General features: G+C 62.3%; 2 protein-coding genes across 5 annotated transcripts in view; one reads left to right on the top strand and one right to left on the bottom strand.

Moving 5' to 3' along the window:
• KCNG2 (potassium voltage-gated channel modifier subfamily G member 2) overlaps positions 1-13,466 on the top strand; it is a 46,725-nt gene extending 33,259 nt beyond the window's left edge. The window contains exons 1-3 of one of the 2 annotated variants that reach the window (XM_082699998.1): positions 2,756-2,940; positions 4,056-4,660; positions 10,689-13,466. In XM_082699998.1, the coding sequence (XP_082556124.1) occupies positions 4,091-4,660; positions 10,689-11,492 (1,374 nt within the window). In that variant the 5' untranslated portion in view covers positions 2,756-2,940; positions 4,056-4,090 and the 3' untranslated portion in view covers positions 11,493-13,466. Of the gene's footprint in view, positions 1-2,755; positions 2,941-4,055; positions 4,661-10,688 lie in introns of those variants that run through there. The other variant, XM_082699997.1, reaches the window with a different exon arrangement.
• A 3-nt stretch (positions 13,467-13,469) lies between these two features.
• SLC66A2 (solute carrier family 66 member 2) overlaps positions 13,470-17,436 on the bottom strand; it is a 47,944-nt gene continuing 43,977 nt past the window's right edge. For all 3 annotated transcript variants that reach the window (XR_014303009.1, XM_082699993.1, XM_082699996.1), the window contains one exon: positions 13,470-15,277. Coding sequence is in view for 2 of the 3 variants with exons in the window: in XM_082699993.1 (XP_082556119.1) it covers positions 15,070-15,277 (208 nt within the window). In the remaining variant the exon portion in view is untranslated. The remainder of the gene's footprint in view (positions 15,278-17,436) is intronic.

Here is a 17,436-nt window from a genome sequence, read left to right as displayed (position 1 = left end):
CCCGGTGGTGCTTTGGGGTGGTGTGGCTCTGCCTGCCGGCGCTGTGGGCTCCCACTTCACCCAAGGAGCTCCCAGCCCAGCCAAACACCACCCCAGACAAACGGAGGGAGGCAGACAGGTTAGCAGGGCCTGTTGCATCCTGGGTGAACCAGCAGGAATCAGAAGGGAAGGGGTGTGGGGGACCAGCAAGCTCCCCGGCTCCTTGACCCCGCAGTGCAGCCGCACCCCGCCCCGGGATACGCGGTTTGCAGTCTGCAAAGTGAGCCCCCGAACCTGCCCCCGAGGGTCCGTGCCCACCCGTGACAAAGGATTCATGGCAATCCTAGACCCAGCAGGCCCTCGACGGTCACTGGAGCGGCTGTCCCTGTCCGCAGACACCCCGCCCCGGCTCCTAGTGCCCCCCGGCCAGGCTTCCTCCCCCTCCCCCACCCCACCCTGCTCTTCTGGTCCTGGTTTCTGTAGGCATGGCTAAGAGAGGTGCTTAGGGACTCTGAGAGCCGTCACACCAGCCATCCCCGGAGTAGTTGGGAGATGGACCATGGGGGCGTGAAGGCCAGCGGGTGCCGGCCCCCACTCAGGCCCCCTGCGGGACCCCACTTCTGCCCTTCTGGGGCGGGGTGACATCCCTCGCAGTTGACTCTGGCCCCGCTGTCATTCACAGCACCCTGTGCCTTCTGAGCGTCCCAGTTTGGACAGATTACGTGGGGGAGGCAGGTGATCGCCAGGGCAGAAGTGGGCACTGTGAGGTTCAGAGACCATGTCATAAAAGAGCAGTAATTTCTCTGCAAGACCCAGTCGAGGGACGTCTGGGGAGCGTGGTCGGTGCAGTGTCTGCCTTTGATCTCGGGTCCTGGGATGGAGCCTGCTTCTCCCTCGCACCTTCTGCTTGCGCTCACTCTCTCTGTCTCTCTCTAGCAAATAAAATCTTTTTAAAAAAAGAAAGAAAGAAAAACTCAGTCAAGCAGCCCAAGATAGTGGTTCTAAGTCCCTTTTCTCCCTACAAGAAGCAGGAGGTTCCATTCCAGAATGTAAGAGCCTGATGCATCAGAGGCTTTGAGTCGCACGCACGCATGAAGCCACTGATGACCTTCTCTTCTAGACACTGTTCCTTGCATCTTTCTGGCTCTTTAAAGTTCTGGGAACTGCGGGCTCCACACACCCAGCCTCACACTCCCCAGATGTCTGAGCTCAGTTCCTCGGGCAGACCGGAGGAAGGGGCGCAGAAGCCTCCCCAGGCTTCCCCAGGAAGCCACCCCAGGAGCACCCGTCCCGAGTGACCAGGAGAGGAAGGCAGAGTGGGTCAGCCAGGGAGGCCCCTCGCAGGACTGGGGAGCTCTGGGGGCCTCTGACCCCCGCCTCTCTGCCCTAGTGAGAGGTGCCCCTGCAGACGCTGAGCCTCAAGCATCTTTGGTCTGTGCTGGGCGGGCAGGGCGGGCCCCGGCGGCCAGGGGGACGCAGGCACAGAGACCCAGGCACGGACAGCTAGGAGTCCACCCAGTGTGGGCACAAACCCATGGGAGGTGGGGTCCAGGCGAACACGAAACAGGGAGACCCAGGGCCCAGGGGAACATGGGTCCCCGGGGATGTGGGCCCGGGAGACTTGGGGACCAGGAGAGATAGGTCCAGGGGGAGGTGGGCCCGGGGCCGCTGTTTCCTGTTTCGCTTCACCTGGTCTCTTTTCTCCGGGATGTCTCTAACCCCTTCTTCCACATCTTTGTGTGTGTTTGGAAGCTCCATTATCTAAAGACCCTAGGGCCCTCCCTTACCCCTCGGGTGCCTGCCACTTCTTGCTCTGAGGGTTGTAACCCTGTGTGTTTCATAATTTTGCTTTGTCATTTCATCGTCACTGAGGCTCCGACTGTGGGAATCCCACAAGGCTGGACGCGAGAGCTGGTCCCGCGAGAGCCGTGGCACCGTGGACACCTGGGCTGCTTCCCACCCTGGGTTCTGGGGACGTCCTGTGCATCCCAGGGTCAGCAGCCCCCATGCTCTCCGCCCACGGCTGTCAGTCACCCGCGCAAACAGTGGCCGCAGCCCCGCCAAACGCCGCGTGTGTCAGGTTGAGAACCGCAGCTGTGGACGGAGGGTGTGCGGCTCTAACACGGGCCGTGGGGACAGTGCCAACCCGAAACCACCTTCCGTGCGCGATCGTATCTGCACTTGGAGTTTCACAGACCGAAATCCCAGCCCCAAACGACTGTGACGGCAGACGCTGAGGTCCATGCTCTCATTCTACACCCAGAGCCGGCCCAGAAATCTCATGGTCTTCCCACACCAGCAGATGGAGTTTTTTCTAGGTTACCCTTTTCCTGAGCGCGTGGCCTAGGTAAGGTCCCCGGGGTTCACACCCTCGGCTCCTGCCAGAACAGCTGGACCCACTGACGGTCCGTGAGGAGGGAACGGGTGTGACAGACCCCACAGCTTGACAACAGAGAGATCAGACTTCCTCACCCGTTCCCACATGCTGCCTCGTGGGGACCAGAGAGCGCTCTTTGGTCATGAATGAGGCTGCATAGCTCTTCATATGTGGAAAGGCTATTTTTTCCTTTCCTGTAAACTTTGTGGCTTTTGCTCATTTTTCTATTGAGCCATCCGTCCTCTTAAAACCAGCTGCGCTTACGGACTGTTGTGTTTGTGTTGGGAGTGGGGATGTGTTCAAGGTGCTTGGAAGTGACAGTGTGGCCTCCCGAGTGAGCAAGAAGTTGACTGAGAACACTTGTAAAGTGAGCGGTGACTAGTACTTCTATTTCTACAGGTACGTTCTGGCATGTTCTGTGGAACATGTGTGTTCTACATGTATGTTCTGGAAAAACGGTTTCCAGAAGTCCCGGGGTCCGGCAGATTACCCAGATCTTTCAACCCCTGCGCACTGACGGGCCCTTGGAAGCACGCAGCTGATTTAGCTACAAAACGACTCCCTCATCCTGTTCCACGGACTTAGTATGTGACTCAGAAGGGGTGTGTGTGGGGGGAGGGACCGAAGCCCCGGGCAGCCCAGACAGGCTTCCACACGTGCGTGTCACGTAAGCTGGGTTAGTTCTCTGTCCCTCGTTTGAGACCGGATGCCGGTATTCCCAGCAGAAACTGCTTCAGGTTCCGCAATCCCGGGGGAGGGCGTGCGGTGCTTCCCTCTGGGGCGCGGGACCTTCAGCACCTTCCCGGGAGCTGCAGCCGCTGGTCCACGCCCGTCAGCCTCACGGGGCTCTGGGCACTCGGGACCGTGTCCCCGTGAGGGCCACACGCTGCCCCCGCAAGTCTTCCCTGACAAATCGCTGCTGTTTCCTGCCATTTTGAGAGCAGATGCCTTGTGACCTCGGGAAGGAGGTTCTGTCTGGGAGCCTGGGGGGAGGTGGGGTGGGGGTGGGGCAGGGAACTCTCAGAGCTCTGCACTCCTCTGAGTCTTTGATTTGGGGGAGCAACGGGAAGTCTTGGCAGCAAGTTCCCGGGACCCAAATGATGACTGCTTTCCAGTAAGTGAAACCTCGCTCCTTCAACACAACTTCCACTTTTCCCCAACTCCTTGGTTCTGAGAGGCTCTCCTGGCTCTCCAGACCTTTCTGGGTGCCCAGAGCACCCTCTTATTTCTCCTATAGACCCCACCTTGCAGCTGGGGGTGCTGGGCTCTCTGTCCCCCAAACTGGAACGCCAAGGAGCCACGTCCTCCGTGTCAGGTGTGTGGCACACGTGTTCGCCCCGTGCGGCTGGCGGCCGAGTGCACACGGGATTCAACCTTGATCACTGCCTCTCGCTTCCAGCCACCAGCCGCCCTTCCAGAGCCCGAGAGCCCGCCGGCCGCAGCTTGATGAAAACGTCCCCTCTGTCTTTCCCCCTTGACCTTTATTCCAGGCGCCGGTGAGCCTGCGGGGCATCGGGTCGGTGGCCCACCCTTGGCCACTGCCCTCCTCCCGGGGAGGTGAATTGACAGGAGGGCACCACCTAAGCGGGCCTGCGGGGGCTGAAGGGGTCCGTTCCGCGGTTCCGGGCAGGTGGGACAATCCGGCTTCTTCCCAGGCTGGATCCCCCGCGCGCGCCCTGACCCCTCCGTTCCTTTGCAGGTGCTGCGACCCGAGTCCCGCCGCGCTCCGGGGCCATGGCGCGGCTCCCCGAGCCCGCGAGCGGCCGGCGCGTGGTCATCATCAACGTGGGCGGCTGCAGGGTGCGCCTGGCCTGGGCGGCGCTGGCGCGCTGTCCCCTCGCGCGCCTGGAGCGCCTGCGGGCCTGCCGCGGCCGCGACGAGGTCCTGCGCGTGTGCGACGACTACGACGCCAGCCGCGACGAGTTCTTCTTCGACCGCAGCCCGTGCGCCTTCCGCGCCATCGTGGCGCTGCTGCGGGCCGGCAAGCTGCGGCTGCTGCGCGGCCCCTGCGCGCTGGCCTTCCGCGACGAGCTGGCCTACTGGGGCACGGACGAGGCCCGGCTGGAGCGCTGCTGCCTGCGCCGTCTGCGCCGCCGGGAAGAGGAGGCGGCCGAGGCGCGCGCGGTGCCGCCGGGGAGCCCGGGGGACGCGGGGCCCGGACGGCGCCTGCGGGACCTGCTGGACGACCCGCGCTCCGGACCCGCCAGCAAGCTCTTCGCCTGCGTGTCCGTCGCCTTCGTGGCTGCCACGGCGGTCGGCCTCTGCCTGAGCACCATGCCGGACATCCGCGCGGAGGAGGAGCGGGTGAGCGGGGTGGGCGGGGCGGGGCGGGGCGGCCGGAGCGGGCGGCCGGGGCGGGGCGGCGCGGCGGTGGGGGGTGGGGGGGGCCGTGGGCATGGGGGAGGGGGGCGCAGACTGCGATGGCCCCAGGGTGTGGGGCGTGGGGGGCCTCTGGGCCTGCGGAGGGGCTGCTGGTGCAGGTTGGTTGTGGCCAGGGCAGAGGGTGGGGACAGCTGGGACCTGGAGGCAGCTAGGCCAAGGGAGAGCCAGCTGAGTGCTGGTTCCGGAACCCCTCCCGCGTCCAGCACTGACACCCCAGGGTCCGGCCCACTCCTGCTCTGGTCCAGAGCCCCCAGAGTGAGCCTTCTGGAGGAGGCGCGGGCGTCAGCCAGGTGGCTGGGCGGGGATCAGACAGCCGGAGAGCGGGAGGCTGCGTCTCCTCGGTGAGCAGCCCTTCCCCGAGCCTCTCCAGCCCGCAGGCCAGCGGCCCCCGGCGACTTGCAGCCAAACATGCGGGATCATAAAGGCCTAGGGAGTCGTGTGCTCTAGCCTCTAGTCCTGGGTCTTGAACCAAGGGGACACGACCTCACCTTCAGGAGGGGCACTGGAGCCAGTCCTGGGTCTGCTCAGACATACCCAGGGTTGGCTGTGTTGAGGGGCTGGGCGCAGTGGTACACTCTGTCCCCGTTTGGTCTGTGAGAACGCCCGCACATGTGGCCAGAAATGTTCCCAGTTTGGATGTTGCCCAACGTGTGTCAGCATTTATGCACTGAATGTGTGGTGGAAAAGCCAGGGGACATTCCGGAAAGGCCTGGAGTGTGTGCTGTCTGGGGCAGCAGCACTGGGAGACGAGAGGGTCCTGCGGCCTTTGGAGGGCAGAGTCGAGCATTCCAGCGTTTCCTTCTCGGGAGGGTATAAACCCTCCACGGTCCCCAGCTTTCCCATTCCAGGGGCTGGGCCGAGGCTTCGGAGCACCTTCCTTGGGCAGAGAGCTCGAGATCAAAGCCTCGGAGCCCCTCAGAGGTCAGCAGGTCAGCCTGGAGCACAGGTGGTGGGGTCACCCCTTATCCAGAGTCACAGTGACGAGATGAAGGCCAGTGTCCTCCCCCGAAACAGCAGCCGGCTGACCGGGAGCCTGGCGACCCTGACGGCAGAGTCAATTTCAACATGAATTTTAGGAGGTCGGTTCCCTTTGCCGTTGGGTGTCTGATTCCTGAGCCGTCGCCTCCAGGGGTCTTAGCTCCGGTTTCAGATTCTGCTTCAAAAAGCCACTTGCCGTGTTTGGATTTTCTGAACCGTAGTAACCCTGGGCAGTACGCAGAGGGGACCCATTTACATAGTAGAGTCAGGACACCGGAGGAGTTGGGGTTGCCTCGTTCCTGATGTCCTTTCGGGATTCCAGCTGGCCCCTGCGCAGTCCTTGGGTGCCCACCGGCCTCCGTGCCTCCCCCAGTTCGAGCCCCTTAGCCCCTGCCCCCCACTTCCTGAAACATCACTTCATGCTGGCCAGGCACCGCCTCGTCCCGTCAGTTGTGGGATTACAGAGGAAGAATCCCAGTGTCGGTGAGCACATGCTGGACTGTGTCGTGTGTGCCCCTTGCCTGGGGACAGACACCTGTGGGGCATCTGGCCTCCCGCACAGACCAGGTGCTGAGTAAAGAGCAGGTGTCGCTCATCGCCGTCTCAGGGGAAACCTGCCCAGAGCCGACCAGCATCTGGACGAAGTGCAGATGACATGTTGTGTCATTACCGCCACCGCCACGGCCAGAACCTTTTCATCTTCCCAAACTGGAAGTCCGCCCCCATTAAACCGAACCCCACCATCTACCCTCTGTCTTTATGACCGCGACTCCTTCAGGACCTCACACAAGCGGAACCCCACCGGACTTAGGCTTGTGGCTGACTTCTGTCACTGAACATATGTCCTTCAGGTTCGCCCGTGTCCCAGCAGGTGCAGAATTTCTCCCTGTTGAAGGCTGAGTAGTATTTCCCTGTCAAGCACGCCACATCTTCTCATTCTGCCTGTGGACACTCGGGTTGCTAACCCTCCGGCCCATGGCGCGGGACGCTGGCGTGACCCCGTATCAAAACCCTTGCTTGAGTCCTTGTCCTTCATTATTTGGGGTAAACATCCAGGCATGGGCTTGGAGGATCATATCATAATCCTGTGTTTCCTTGTTTGCGAAACCACCTCACTGTTTTCTGCGCTGGCTACACCGTTGACTCTTTCCAGGAACGAGGCAGATGGGTGGAGGCGGAAGGAAAGAAACTTGGGAGCCTTTTAGTACTTTCTTGTCGGGGTTTTTCCAGTAGAATTTAACTTGAAAGTCACAGGGCTGCAGTAATTTCTGTATGTGATTTCCGATTTTTAAAGTGGCTAAAAGATTTCTTTTTAAAGTTTAAGTATCGTTTTGCCCACAGCGCCGAGCCCCCCCCCAACCCCCCCGGGCTGTGAATGCCCTCAGGGACCCGAGGGCCCTTTTCTGTCTCCTCCAGCACGGAGCCGTGGGGCCGCCCCCAGGGCTGAGCGCCCGCCCCGGAAACCCGCCCTTCTGAGGCCGCATGTGCACGGTTAGGCTGCTCGCAGGAGCCTGTGCCGGCAGGTGCCGTCCCCGGGAGCCCCTGACCGCTGACTCCGGCCGGAGCCGCATCGTGGGTCACCGTGTTCCCGGCGCCACTGGAGCAAATGCCACAGACTGCCTGGTGGAGGCTCCCACGCATCTCCCCGCACAATCCTGGCGCTGGTCCCAAGGAACCTTCCAGAAGGGGGAGTGGCAGACGTCCTTGCTGCATTTCTGCTGCCCCAGTTGCTGCTCTCCCTGGCCGTGCACGGTCCTGTCACCAGGCCTCACCCCTCAGGAGCCCTCCTGCTAGGATCTGTGACCGCCAGATGCCCCAGGGTGTGCGCAGCCCGCCAGCCCTCACAATGGCCTCCACAGGGAGGGAGCAGCCAGCGGCCGGCCGCACGAAGAGCCCAGTGGCCCCGTGTCATCAGCATCCCCAGGGAACCTGGATTTGGAGGGGTGAGGCTGGCAGGTGGGAACAGGTGGACAGGCCCAGGTACCCCCGAGGGCACAGGTGGGGCAGGAGCCCCCGAGTGCTCTGTGCACAGCAGCTCCTAACCCTTTGGGGCCCAGAGCCAGCTCTGGGACAGAGGGACAAAGGCACAGACTGGACACGCTCGGGACCCCAGGCCATGCCGCAGACTGGGCGCCTCCAATTGGGCTAAAGCCCCTGCTTATCTGGGAATCGAGGGCAGCAGCGAGACCACCGGACTTTCTAAAACAGTCGCACCGCTGCGACCTGCAGCTGGGTGACTGCTGGGAAGCCTCTGGACTGGCCACACCACCCCTGACCCTGGGGGGATCGGGCCTTGTGGGACGACAGGCCACTGAAGACCCTACACCATGTTGTCCGCACACCCCAGCAGAGGGTCTGAAAACCCCTCGTCTGGGCGGAGGCACCACTGCCTTTGTCTGGGGACAGACCTGCCACATTGTGTCCAGAGACCTGCACCCGGGCCGTGTCTGCATGTGAGCCTGCGGGATAAGCCGCGGCGCCGGCCCACTATCTCCAGGCACAAAACAGGGATGACCACGGCAGCCGAGGTCCTGAGCCCCAACGGCTCATTCGTGGGGAGGCGAGCCACCGGACGGCGGCGCATGGCGGAGACAGGTCTATGGGAGCCCCAGAGGCCCGGGTTCCTGAAGACTGAGATAAATCAGGGTCTGGACATGTAGGACACACTTGGGGAGAAGCCCTGTGCTGTCCATGGGGGGCGGAGATGCAGCCCTGCCGGCCCCTCCCTGAAGCAGGCTTGGGAGCTGGGCGGGCGTGAGGGTCTGTCCCCACAGGCCGAGGGGGGCAGTGCAAGGCCCCCAGGTCGCCTCCCCTCCAGCGAGAGGGGGTCTGCGAGTGCACGCCAGCGTCCGCTGAGTCTGGGGAGTTTGCTGAGCCCCCGGGAGGTTCCGGCCGGGTGGGAGCTCCGGGTCAAAGGCAGGCCCGACGAGGACCCGCCGGCAGCTAGGCACACGGAAAAGCCTGCACGCCCCATCTGTGCAACGGGCTGCCGTCCCGAGTTCCACGTCTTCGATCTTCCTCTGGTCTGTGAGCACATTTCCACAACGGTGCTTCTCCAAACTCCGGCATCTGGTCCTCCCAAATGTCGCTTCTGTTTCCTGATTCTTTTCTGAGGCAGGGATCATGATTTACGGTTTCCACACCCGCTCCAGGGTTTCTTACTGGAAAGACGCAGGCAGCAACGCTGGGTCACATGGACCTTTCCTCCGGGCTTCGCTCCTGTTACCTGTTCTAGCGCAGGTGTCCTTGCCCTCCGTGTGCGCGTACACATGTACAGACACATACATGTGCACGCACGTACAGACACATACATGCGCACACACGTACAGACATACATGTGCACACACGCACACAGACACATACATGCGCACACACGTACAGACACATACATGCGCACACACGTACAGACACATACATGCGCACACACGCACAGACACATGCACACACGCGTACACATACATGCGCACACACGCACACAGACACATAAATGCGCACACACGTAGACACATACATGTGCGCACACGCACACGGACACATACATGCGCGCACACGTACGGACACACACATGTGCACACACACAGACACACATGTGCACACACGTACAGACACATACATGCGCACACACGTGCAGACACATACATGCGCACACACGCACAGACACATACATGCGCACACACGCGCACAGACACATACATGCGCACACACGCACACAGACACATACATGCGCACACACGTACACATACATGCGCACACACGCACACAGACACATAAATGTGCACACATGTACAGACACATACATGTGCACACGTGCACACAGACACACGCATGCGCACACACGTACACAGATACATGCATGCACACACGCACAGACACATACACGCGCACACACGTACACAGACACATGCGCACACGTACACAGACACATCCATGTGCACACACATGTGCACGTGGATGCGCACAGATACATGTGTGTGCACATGCACGTGCGGATACATACGTGCACACGTGCACATACATAAGTACTCGCACACGCACAGACACATGCACACGGATATGCGCGTGCACACACGTATGTGGCTACACATGTGCACATATACACATGCGCACACACGTGCAGATACACACATGCACGCGTACACACGTGCACACACACGTCCGCACACTGGGATTACCGATGCTGCCCCTCAGGGACCCACAGCTTGGGGACACCCACGGTCACCCTGGAACGAACCCCATGACTCTGCCCAGTTTCCTTCACGACAGCGTCCAATGATGAGAACACCCTGGGGTCGAACGACTCCGTACTTAGTTACGAATGAACTCAGTTTCTTTGGCAAGAAATGAGCTGTTCTAGGAACCTGCTTCCCCCTCCCCCGGGGGAAGCCTCTGCCCCAGGAGTTGTGGAACTGGGGGTGGGGACAGTGCCTGGCTTCTCTGGTGACCCCCATTCACTGAGCTGACTGGGGGCAGGGGGTCAGAGCAGCTCAGGTCCTCTGGGTTGCCTCTCCTGGCGTAACACCACCAGCCCAAGCCAGGACCCCAGGCAAGGCAGGGACCCCAGTGTTCTCAGAGCAGGGTAGGGCAGAAGTGGGGACTGGGAGGGAGGAGGCGCTGCACTGCCCTGGGGAGCTAGGGGACGCGGCCTGTGTTCTGGAGCAGGTCTCCTCGCTGAGCTGGGGCCGTGGCATTTCTCTCGCCTTTTTAAATGAATTTCTGTAGCTTTGCCGCCTTTTTAAATGAATTTCTGTAGCTTTACTTGAATAGATGTTCCGTTTGCCGTTTCCAGAGGCTTTAATGGCTGTTTTTAATGACTTTCACCAGTAGTGCTGGGGAAGCGGGGAGCGGGTCGGCTGAGCTCCTGGCCAGGTGGCAGCCTCGGAGGGAAACCGGCCCCCGCGCATGGGGGAGGAGGGTCCGGGCGCGTGGAGGAAGGGCAGCGCGCGTGTGACCGCACCCCCCCTCTCCTCCGCAGGGCGAGTGCTCCCCCAAGTGCCGCAGCCTCTTCGTGCTGGAGACGGTGTGCGTGGCCTGGTTCTCCTTCGAGTTCCTGCTGCGCTCGCTGCGCGCCGAGAGCAAGTGCGCCTTCCTGCGGACGCCGCTCAACGTCATCGACCTCCTGGCCATCCTGCCCTTCTACGTGTCGCTGCTCGCGGGGCTGGCGGCGGGGGGCGCGGGCGCGGGCGCGGCGCTGCTGGAGCGCGCGGGGCTGGCGCTGCGGCTGCTGCGGGCGCTGCGCGTCCTCTACGTGATGCGCCTGGCGCGCCACTCGCTGGGGCTGCGCTCGCTCGGCCTGACCGTGCGCCGCTGCGCGCGCGAGTTCGGGCTCCTGCTGCTCTTCCTCTGCGTGGCCACCGCGCTCTTCGCCCCGCTGGTGCACCTGGCCGAGCGCGAGCTGGGCGCGCGCCGCGACTTCTCCAGCGTGCCCGCCTGCTACTGGTGGGCCGTCATCTCCATGACCACCGTGGGCTACGGCGACATGGTGCCGCGCAGCCTGCCCGGGCAGGTGGTGGCGCTCGGCAGCATCCTCAGCGGCATCCTGCTCCTGGCCTTCCCGGTCACGTCCATCTTCCACACCTTCTCGCGCTCCTATTCCGAGCTCAAGGAGCAGCAGCGGCGGCGCGCCGCCAGCCCCGAGCCGGCCCTGCGCGAGGACAGCGCACGCTCGGCCCCGGCCACCGAGGACGGCCTGCAGGGGCCCGCCACAGCCGCCCACCCCAGGGTCCCCGCACCTGGGGGGTGGCCGCGACTGTGGCCCCCAAGAGGCCACTCCTCCTGAGCTTCCTCAGGAATAGAAGCGTGTCACCCCCCAACCCCATCCCACGGGCGACCCCAGGGTGGGGGTCCTGGATCCTTCCAGGTACCCACTACATGTCCCTCTGGCCAGCGCAGCCCTAACTCGGAGGGAGGGGGGGACTGATCCTCCTCTTCTGGTCATTGCTTCCCTCTTTCCTCCTCCTTCCCTCCGGAGTTCGGATTCCCTGGCCCAGAAATTCCCAGACCATAGCGAATGCCAGGCGGCCACCCGTGTCCGCAGGCCGCACCCTCTGCTTCCCTGCCCCTTGGCTGGCAGCTCCTGGAGGAGCTATCTGTGGTGGGCAGTTGGGGGGGGCTCCTGCTTCTGCAGGGTCATCCACCGTGGGCGTCCCACTGCGACACAGGCACGCACACGCACGCATACATGCACACATGCACACACGGCTTCTTCTTGCCCAGATGGAGACGGGCCGGCTTCACTGACAGCCTTCCGTCGGCTCCAAGTTCTCGGAGGGTCAGCGCAGGGAGCCGCACCGTGTCACACCAGCAGCCAGGGCAGTCGCGCCACTATCCTGCTGAGGGGAAAAGCCATACAGCTTTATCGGAGGTCTAAGCCTGCGGAAAGGGACCTTCATCTACTCTGATTAGAGCCCCACTTCTCGTGGGGCTCGGGAGCCTGTGCCCCGCTGGCCGATGTGATGAAGGGGCCCCAGCTCCTTCCCACACACCCGGCGGCTGTGAGTGGAACCAAAGAAAGAGGCCACAGGTGACTTTTCAAGAACGGAGATGGGCTCACGGCGAAAGACGCCTCTGTGTGCTTGACTGCTCTTCATTTCGCCGTCGGGATTTTTACTGCATGCAGAATTAGCAGTTAATTTTAACGAACTGATTATCAAAAAGAAAGTAAAAATCTACCCTCAGAGCAAGACAAGGGTCCAGGCTGGGGATGCCGGCTGCCGGAGAGAGACCACGTGGGTGTCACCCACACGGAGGAGCTCCAGGCCAGACTCACTCTTGGACCCTGGGGCCAGTGCGGGAGGGGTTGGGGGGGTCATCCCAAAATTTAGAATATCATTTTCATGTATTTTCACCGTATCTCTGATATTTCTGAGACCTTGCCCCCAGATGTAAATTGTCTCCGTGAAAAAAAAAGAAGCACTCAGTACACACAGCTCCATTCCTACAGGCTTGACAAAACCGTCCACTTTTCTTCAAACACTTCCCTTGGCCTTTCTTTAAACAAAAGACTTCTCACCCTTTCAAGGCATTCGGTGGTCAGGGCCTCCCCTGGCCTGGTCCTGCTGCTTTGTCGGGGGAGCTGGTCTGCCTCGGGGGGCCAGTCTGTCCTGGGGCACTGGTCTGTGCTGAGGGGCTGGTCTGGTCTGTCCCAGGACACTGGTATGTCTAGGGAGCTGGTCTTTCCTGGGGGAGGGGTTGGTCTGGTCTGTCCCGGGAGCTGGTCTGCCCTGGGGGCTAGTCTGAGGGGGTGGGGTCGCTGGTCTGTCCTGGGGGACTGGTCTGTGGCTGAGGGGCTGATCTGGCCCAGGAGACTGGTCTGTTTGGGGAGCTGGTCTGGCCCTAGGGGCCAGTATGTCCTGGGGCACTGGTCTATGCTGAGGGGCCAGCTTGGTCTGTCTGGGGGGACTGGTCTGTCCAGGGGGCTGGTCTTTCCTAGCGAACTGATCTGTCTGGGGGGAAGGGGTGGTCTGGTCTGTCCGGGGAGCTAGTCTGCCCTGGGGACTGATCTGTCTGGGGGGTGAAGGGGGGCTGCTGGTCTGTCCAGAGGGTGGGGGCTGGTCTGTCTAGGGAGCTGGTCTGTCTGGGGGGCTGGTATGTCCGTGTGGGGGGACCAAGACAGCAGTCTGGTCCCTGCCCCTCACAGAGGCAGAGCTGGACCCCAAGAAGAGGGCGCCCCCCCTTCTCTGAAGACCCGTGTGGACCCATGGGGCCCCATGATTCACTGTGTCCTGGGCTTGGACTCCATTCACGAGGCCACACGGATCCGCAAGCGGTTTATTGGGTTAAAGTCAGAGCGCAGAGACCCCGAGTGCTCCCCTTGCTGGGCACATGCCGCACGGCCGCAGTCAGAGGGAGACACTTCAATCTGGAGGCAATTACGGCTACTGACACCCCCTGTGTTTAAAAATAAACATTTTCAAAGCATCTTACAGCCCAAGTGACTAAGCAGGACCCTCACTCAAACATTCAGGCGTTTGTGAGCAAAGCTCAGGAGGAGGCAGCAGCTGGAACAGCAGGACAGCAGCGCTGCCCCCGCACACCGCACACCCGCCCTAGGGCCGCCCTCCGCCCTGCAGAGGGGAAGCCTCACGGCTGCTGGGACACTCGGGCGCCGGGACCTGGGAGCTCGCCCAGGGCTGCTGGGCACAGCAGAGATGCTCCTGTACAACTGAGGGGGGAAGAGCATGTGGCCAGGGACGCCCCGCCCCGGCACGTCACCCCACGCCCGAGGAGCGTGGGGACACCTGCATCACACGGGCCCTCGCCTGACTCGCAGGCCATCCCCGTCCTGGAACACGGACGTCCAGGGCGGCAGGCTGCAGGCACGTGCGAGTCCCAGAACCCAGAGGGAACACCAGTAAGTACACCTGTCCTCGGCGGAGGGTGTGTCCCTACAGACCTGGTCCTGGGCCCCCAGCTTTCCTGGGGGCACACACGGGCCACTTGTGCCCCCCACATACCCCCAGGACTCATGGGGAACTCTAGGCTCTGGTGCCAACACCCCTGAGCTCACTCTGGCGCATGCAGCCGGCACGGACACAGGCTTGCCTCCTCGCTGCCAGCGGCGTCCACACAGGCATCTCCCAGGAGGCGGCCAATGCAGAAATGAGGTGTGTGGGCACACGGAATACTCTGGGCCCCACTGCCAAGCTGAGGGCCAAGTCCTGAGTCCCGTGACGCGGCCGCACTGAAGATGACCCTCACAGGGCAGACTCCGGCAGGTCACCAGAAGCACTTGTAAAGTGCGTCCTCTCGGCTTCCTTCCCACAAGCACCAGCTGTGTACAAACCCCAGGCCCACTCTCTGTGCCCGGGCCCTGCTCTGAGTCTCCCTTGCGCGTGCTGTCTCCAGGATGTCCACGTTTGGGCCATTCTGAGACCAGGCTCTGTGCGCCGGGTGCGCAGGCTCTCCTGGTGCCGCTGCTCACCCCTGCTCCCCCACCCGCCCAGGCCGAGGGTTGCCGACAGCCCGGCTGCAGGCCCCGGGGACTCGCGGCAGGCCTGAGACCCAGAGGGACTTCCTGGCGCCCTGTCCCGCAGCAGCCCAAAGTCTGCCATTTCCTGGGTCTGTGAGCACATTCCAAGTCCCAGACAGGTGTTTTCTGAGAGGAAGGAAGAGAACACTTGCTTCTCCATCACCTGGAAAACAGCCTCAGCCCAGCCCTGGGGTCTCGTGCCCACTCACACTCGTCCTCGGGGTGGAGCACGAATGTTGGCCCCCAGGCCCCTGGCAGCCCACCCGAGACCCACAGAGCTGATCGAGATCCTGATGGCCCGGACATCCCCTTGGCCACGCAGGGACGACAGGCGCCTGGGCCAGGGCCCACGGCAGAGGCCACGCGTCCGTGTCCCCCCGCCACCTCAGAGGGCCTTGGCGCTGGCAGGGTGTGCCACGTGGGGGGCTGGCTTCTGGGGGTGGCGGGCGAAGGCGTAGGCCTGTCCCAGGATGGCCAGGTCCACCAGCACCTGCAGCAGGCCGCACACGGAGAACTGCAGGGGGGCGCCGTTGAGCAGGAAGTAGGCCGTCTTGAAGGTGTCGCCGCTGGCCCACATGAGCACCATCTTGATGCTGCAGAGACACAAGCCGGCGGTGAGCAGCCATCCAGGCCCCCACCTGTCCCCCCCCCCCCCCCGCTCCTCCTGTCCTCACTGTGAGGCCACGGCATGCACAGCCGTAGGGACAGGCAGGCCCTGCGGCTGCCAGGCAGGGAAGCAGACACCTTGGACACCGTGGCACGGCTCACGTGGCCTCCTGAGCGTTCCGTCCCTCCTGACGGCCGGCGTGCATGCTATGACCCTCAGGAGGCATGCTGTGGCCTCAGACGGGAGGGGGGAGACCACCCCTTCCCACACGGCACCCCAAGGACCACCAGGCAGGTGGGGACGGCAGGAGAACAGCACTTGGCCACGGGGACGGGCGGGCTGAGCCGGGCTGGCCTCGGGAGACTTGCCTGGGGGGGGCCCTGTAGCCAGGAGCTTCCTTTCCTGGCCGGGCAGCCCCATCTGCACCCAGGCGTGCTGAGGACGAAACTGGAGGCCACAAGCAGCAGCAGAGCGAACCCCTGGTCACGGGAACCCCTGCCTGGCCAGACCCCCTCCCTCAAACAGTAACTGGAGGGAGATGCCGTCTCTGGTCGCCGACGCCAACCTCCCTTCCAGCGCTTCAGATCAGTCCACAGGCAGGCAGGGACTCTCAGCCCTCAGTGGGTGGCAAGGGAGCACCTGTCCCTGCGACGTCCCCCAGCCACGTCTCCCCTGACAGCTTCGAGCACCCAGGCTTCCCAAGGCACTGGCACAAGCACTATTGTGTTTTCCGGTAACTTACCAGTAAATTTAAATCAGACCCGTTTCCACCCGTGGCCCGACCCTCCCAGCTAAGTGAGCCAGACCAGAGTCCGAGAGGAGCCGCTGCCAGGAAGGGGGTTGAAGATGAAGGAGAAGCGTGGGGGTCCCCACGCAGACGGGGCGCCGTCTGCTGCCAGAGCCGCCAGCACCAGACCAAGGGCCACGCATCCAGGCACTGAGCTTGCAGATGGACACAGTCCTCTGAGCCCCAGGCTCGTTCTCACTCCGAAAACCAGGGTGAGGACCCCCGTGTCTGGAACTCCCCGCCTGAGGACGTAGCCCTGCGTCCCCCACTCTGCCGCGGCCGTACAGAGCGCAGACGGGGACGGGGAGGCCTCCCGACCTGCCGCACACAGGCTGCCTGAGGCTTCGCGGGATGGTCACGGGGAAGACGGCCCGCAGCCTGGCGGGCCCCGTGCAGCCTCTCCGTGGACGGGCGCTCCACGACCGGAAAGGCCCCCAGATGTGTCCCCTTTGGCCTGTGATTCTGGCTCACACGGCATTCTAAGACTGTTGTGAGGGAGCTGGTAACTCTGCGTCTTAAAAATCCACACCGTGTACGACAGACCCTCTTTTCCTAGTTGCTTTCAACATCCGACTTCGGCTTTTAGCAGACCGTGACGGGGTCCGTGTTTGGGAACTGAGGAACTTCTCGAATGGGTAAGTTTATCTGACATCAAAGCTGGGAAGTTTTCAGACATTCTGTCAGTGTTTCGTCTGCTCCACACCCCTGCTCTCCTCCAGACTCCGACGCCATCAATGTTAGATTTTCTCGTACTTTCCCTGAAGCTATTCTGGTTTTCCTCTGCTGTTGAGAACGTATTTTTATTGATCCGTCTTCAAGTTCACGGGCTCATTCCCCGGCCATCTGCTTTCCACTACTGAACTCACGAAGTATATTTTTATCTGGCTTACTGTGTTTTTTAATTTAAAATGTTCTGTTTGGTTCTTTTAATTTTATAGCTTCCACGTCTCCGCTGAGTTGTCCCGATTTCCATTCACTTCGAGCGTGTTTCCTTTCCTCCCTGGACCAGTTTCCAGGGACCGTTCCCAGGCCCGGGTGCCCTCGCTGGTGGTGCGTCGTCAGCTGGCCGGCTCCTCCTCTGAGCTGCGGAGCCGGTGCTGATGTCTCTCCGCTGTGTGTCCTGGGCACGGTCAGTGCCACATGACGAGACTCCGCGTCCCGTCAAACCCCGTGGGAACGTCGGGTTCTGCTGCAACAGGCACGGTCACCGTCCAGCGGCATGTGGGCTGCCATGCGTTCAGCTCCTGTGGCCGCCACCAGCTCTGAAGGCGGCGACTCCGGGCCTGGGGCCTGCCTAGGGTCTGCGGAGGAAGGGCAAGGCCAGAACACTGACAGCCGCGGCCGGAGCTCACGCGTCC

This window comes from Mustela nivalis (genome assembly GCF_964662115.1).
Source record: "Mustela nivalis genome assembly, chromosome: 14".
Taxonomy (NCBI): Eukaryota; Metazoa; Chordata; class Mammalia; order Carnivora; family Mustelidae; genus Mustela; species Mustela nivalis.
The sequence above is the reverse complement of the archived record's forward strand: the minus strand, read 5'-3'. Positions and strand labels throughout refer to the sequence as shown.